Source organism: Arachis ipaensis, chromosome B10, assembly GCF_000816755.2.
Source record: "Arachis ipaensis cultivar K30076 chromosome B10, Araip1.1, whole genome shotgun sequence".
In the NCBI taxonomy this organism is placed as follows: Eukaryota; Viridiplantae; Streptophyta; class Magnoliopsida; order Fabales; family Fabaceae; genus Arachis; species Arachis ipaensis.
Genome location: NC_029794.2, coordinates 132,923,551 through 132,928,002, shown reverse-complemented (window position 1 = coordinate 132,928,002; position 4,452 = coordinate 132,923,551). Strand labels below are relative to the sequence as shown.

Below are 4,452 nucleotides of genomic sequence, written 5' to 3'. Positions count from 1 at the left end.
TGCTAAGTTAAAAAATTTAAATATTTTATTTAGTAAATATATAACAAATATATTAAAAAATTCTTAGTAAGTGAGCTAAACCCTGAACCCTGATTTCAAAAGTAAAGCTCTAATCTCTGACTCTTAGGCCCAAATCGAGATCAGAACCGCGCTCCTCTGTCTTTTACTCCGTCATTCCCAATCTGTGGGCAGAAGTAACGGTGGTGCTCTTCGTTTCCGTTTCCGTTTGCGAATATGACTAAGTTCCGGAAACTAGGTCGACCCACGGGTCATCGAATGTCCATGCTCAGAACCATGGTCTCCCAGCTCATCAAGCACGAGCGCATCGAAACCACTGTTGCCAAGGTCCTTCTTTCTTCCCATTTCAATTTCAATTTCAATTTCATTTTCGTATAAGCACTCTCTTCTCTCTGTTTCCAGGCTAAAGAGGTTCGCAGACTCGCTGATAACATGGTTCAGCTTGGCAAGGAGGTTTAGCCTTCACCATTTCTTTCTTTCTTTTTGTTTCATGCATTTATTTATTATTATTGTTTTATTTAGTTAGATTAGTAGCAGAATGTTCTAGAGTCGTTTTGTTTGAGGAATTTATCGTCTTAGATTGTGTTTCTAGGGTTCTCTGTGTGCTGCAAGGCGCGCTGGTGCTTTTGTGAGAGGAGATGATGTCCTTCACAAACTCTTTACTGAACTCTCTTATCGTTACAAGTTTGTATTCACATTCATTCAAAACCCTAAAAAAGTTTGTGTTGTTTCAGTTGGTCGTAATTGTAGGTTGTGTAACACTGAAAACTGAATGGACACTATTTCTTTTGTGATGCAGGGATAGAGAAGGTGGATACACCAGAGTTCTAAGGACTCGAATTCGAGTTGGTGATGCTGCGCCGCTGGCCTATATCGAGTATGATCAAACATAATTTGCTTGTTTGAACTCAAATTCTGTCTTGTATGCTGATTTTTTCTATTTTGGTTCGAATAAACTGAAATAAACATAGTTGTTCTGATTATTTTGTCTTGTCTGTAACAGGTTTGTTGACCGGGAAAATGAGCTTAGACAGTCGAAGCCGCCAACACCACAACCACCACAGAGAGCCGCAATTGACCCCTGGACCAGATCTCGTCTCACTAGGCAGTTTGCACCTCCTAAAGAGGAAAAACCAGACTCTGGATTATGATCCTATTCAAATGAATGTAATACAAGTACTTCTATTTTTATTTTGTGATATCTGAATTTTTGTTGCTCTTGTTTTGCCTGCTCCCCACAACGATTTCCAAATCAGGCTCTTCCCGTGTCCATTAAGCTAGAAATTTTTCCTCAATGTGTAATAATGGGATTGAAATTGTAGCCGAGGTAATGAAAATATCATTATTTTATAACTTCTATCTCATTGCAACATTTGTGTCCTATGTTTGCCTTATTTATTTAGGTGTTTTTTCGTCTTGAGTTCATGCAAGCTCTTGTTAAACCTGAGAGATGTAATTCGTGTTACATAACCCTAGTTCACCAGTAAAGAAGGGCTGGCGGTCTTAACATAAATGAATGAAATAGACCATTGGAGTAGTATAATTAATAGCGGATAGTGGTTCATAGTGGTGAATAAAAAATTGGCTCTGGAGATATAGTGTAATTCACTACGGCATATAGCAGAATGCATAGCAGCCCATTATATAAGCTGATTTTTATATGAATGATATTTAAGTATATATTGTATTATATAGAAAGGAAAAAGAAGGAAGAACAAAGGAATGAGAAGTATAATATACACAGAAATAGTAGAAAGGCTAATGCACTGTGTAACTGCTTGTTTCAGGAAAACATCAGCATTGTTGCTGAAATATTGTAGTTAAGCTGCTGTCTAATTTTGATAGAGATATTCTGGTTGCTGTTTTTGTTTAATTTGTTGATGGCTGCTTTTCTTTCCATATTTATATAATTGGCTTCCAAATGCATGATTTGGTGGTTGCCATTGTCTCTTCTTAGCTACTATATTGGTCGGAGTAATAGTTCTATGGATAGATGAGGTGGTTTGAGAATTTGTATGGTTTTAGTGTGTGGGTTATATATATAGCCTATTCTTCAAGTTGAGGTGGTGTTATAAATTTAGTTGAGACGGTCACACGCCCGTGCACACACACAGTGTGCATATTTTGCTGAAACCTGATATTCATTGAAGCAGTTATTTCATAGGTCTCTGCTGACGAAGTTCCTTATTCGTATAATCACAATGTAATGAAATTTAGATAGTGGGAAAAACAAAAACCCTTTAGCCAAGAAATTTAGCAATTTAGCTTGGAGGTGACATATTCTGATCATATGTAAGTATTTCACCTAATATGTGCCAGTTGCTTATGATTAGATGCAGGGTATGCCTTGCAATGTAAGGTGATTTAACTTTAGCATTCTTGACTCTTGCAACTTTAGTCAGAATCGGGGTGTATTTGTTTCTGATATGCAACTAACTATGTCCTATGTATTTTGTTGATAAAGGAAAAAAAAAAGGGACCACCCATGGTTTGTTTCCCGATGCTTGCTACCGTGTTTTAATTGTATTTTTATACGTTAAGTATGACCATAAATCAATAAAAAAAATGCAAGTAAACTGTTAATTTTATAAATTGATCAAACTTATTCAAATGTTAATTAAAATATTACTTTCTGATTGTGTTATTCAAACTTTCTCATGTTAATTAAATTGGTAAGTAGTAGAGTGTTATTTTGGATATCATTGCTATATTTTTAGCAAAAACATCTTGCTCTACCAACAAGGAGGGACCTTAACAATCAAACAACACATCACTTGGAATAGAAAAAATTATATAAACCGTAAAGTTTGACCTTATTCTCACACATGAAATTCAGTAAGTTTTAACCTTAAGTTTCAAATGTAATTTCAACAACACTACACCGTTTTCTTTTCCCCTTTTTCTGCGACAAACATTACATGGCACTTGGTCTGGCCATCAAAGACAGGACTAATTACATCAGCAAATGTATTTGTTAATCTCACCTATCTGTAATATTATGATCCACGAGTAAATTAGTTAGATAACTAATCGCTTAGAAGTGAGTTGCTGATATAAGCAATAGTTATTTTCAGTTTCCAGTTATTTGCCAACCTTGCTTCCTTTCTACTCCAGGCAGCATATATATGCATCCACTATGAGTTGTGATTAATCAACGAAGTCATTTTTCACTTGCAAATTCCACTCTCAATATGGTATCAGACGACATTTTCGATTATGCTCTAGCTCCCTGCATTCTATCACGAATGACATTTCCTAGGAAAAATTCAACCTCGTTTTTCTTTTCTACAACTCTTTCGATCCCTCTTCGATTCAACCTTCATCCTTTGAATCGTTTCTTTCTCATATACCTTTTTCTTTTCCCTTTCTCATCATTTCTTGAATCATTGCTCCTGAGGAATCATGTCCACCGCTTCAGACAATACAGATTCTTCGGAACCTTCACCTACTCAAATGCCATCTGACACACTCACCGATTCCTTATAAGCATCCAGGGTTGGTGCTCATCTCACAGCTGCACTAAGAAGACAACTACGCTTCATGGTGCCGTTCAATGTGTCTTGCGCGTAGTGGAATGCGCGAACTTGGATTCAATCCACCCTAAGCAGACCAGTGTGTTGCAATGGAAAACACGTTCTCAATCCCACCCTAGAACTGTGTCAAGAAGAGAAATGCATTCCAACATATATAAAAGAGAAACCTGATGGTAAGTTGAGTAAACATGGGCGAGGAAGACACAATACAAACAACAAATCAACAACCGAAGACCACAATCTAAAGCACTTCTTCAGAAGATTTATCTCTAGGAACTGGTCGTTTAATAATCATAATCAAGGCATCAAGCATACAAAATCCAACGGTTGAAGGCATTACATTTCCTTTAAAAGTTCCAACTGCTCAAATAGTAAGTTACCGAAATACATCTGTCGAACTAAATAAATATTTTAATCGGACTAATCAGCATCCATTTCTTCAAGAGCAGCTTTGGCTGCTGCCTTAGCTTCTTCTAGAAGCCCATCGGGGACCTGCACATGATCAATTCAGAGGCATGTAAGCTAACAATAAACAAAAGGAAAATGCTCTGGTAGAGAACAGCCAATCACTAATCAGTTGAAAAATAATAATTAAAGCACCCAGCCGGGTAAAAGCAACCCCGTTGGTAGATAAGTGTATCCACCTATAAATCTTTCAACAGGTTTACATAAGAGCATATCATTCCTTAGATCACGGTAAAGATGGATGGTGATGCAAGTGTTTGAAAGAAAGACATCAAATTCAACCCCTCAACAACAGAAAAAAAGAAAATGGACAAAAGTACACACGGAAAGAGTATGGAGGGGACAAAAAGTACACCCCAAGGATTAGAACTTTGAGAAGAAAATGGCAGACAGGAGATCAAAATAATCAAACCCAAAAATTACAGCAAGTTACAAA

At 36.8% G+C, this 4,452-nt stretch overlaps 2 protein-coding genes across 2 annotated transcripts in view; one reads left to right on the top strand and one right to left on the bottom strand.

Moving 5' to 3' along the window:
- On the top strand, positions 59-1,375 carry LOC107621584 (50S ribosomal protein L17). The gene is made up of 5 exons (XM_016323618.2): positions 59-345; positions 421-471; positions 611-702; positions 818-895; positions 1,022-1,375. Exons 1-5 carry the CDS (start codon positions 235-237, stop codon positions 1,167-1,169), a joined length of 480 nt encoding a protein of 159 aa, XP_016179104.1. The 5' UTR covers positions 59-234; the 3' UTR covers positions 1,170-1,375.
- LOC107622656 (proteasome subunit alpha type-3) overlaps positions 3,684-4,452 on the bottom strand; it is a gene marked incomplete at its 5' end in the record, with an annotated part of 5,220 nt that continues 4,451 nt past the window's right edge. Inside the window, 1 exon segment of the mRNA XM_016324636.2 lies at positions 3,684-4,043. Within this exon segment, the coding sequence (XP_016180122.1) occupies positions 3,972-4,043 (72 nt within the window). The 3' untranslated portion in view covers positions 3,684-3,971.

Excerpts from the sequence above, each read along its gene's own strand:
- LOC107621584 (XM_016323618.2), top strand. The coding sequence starts at position 235 with ATGACTAAGTTCCGGAAACTAGGTCGACCCACGGGTCATCGAATGTCC. Across the intron at positions 703-817 it reads GAACTCTCTTATCGTTACAA|GGATAGAGAAGGTGGATACA; the intron begins GTTTGTATTCAC and ends TTTGTGATGCAG. Across the intron at positions 896-1,021 it reads GCGCCGCTGGCCTATATCGA|GTTTGTTGACCGGGAAAATG; the intron begins GTATGATCAAAC and ends TGTCTGTAACAG.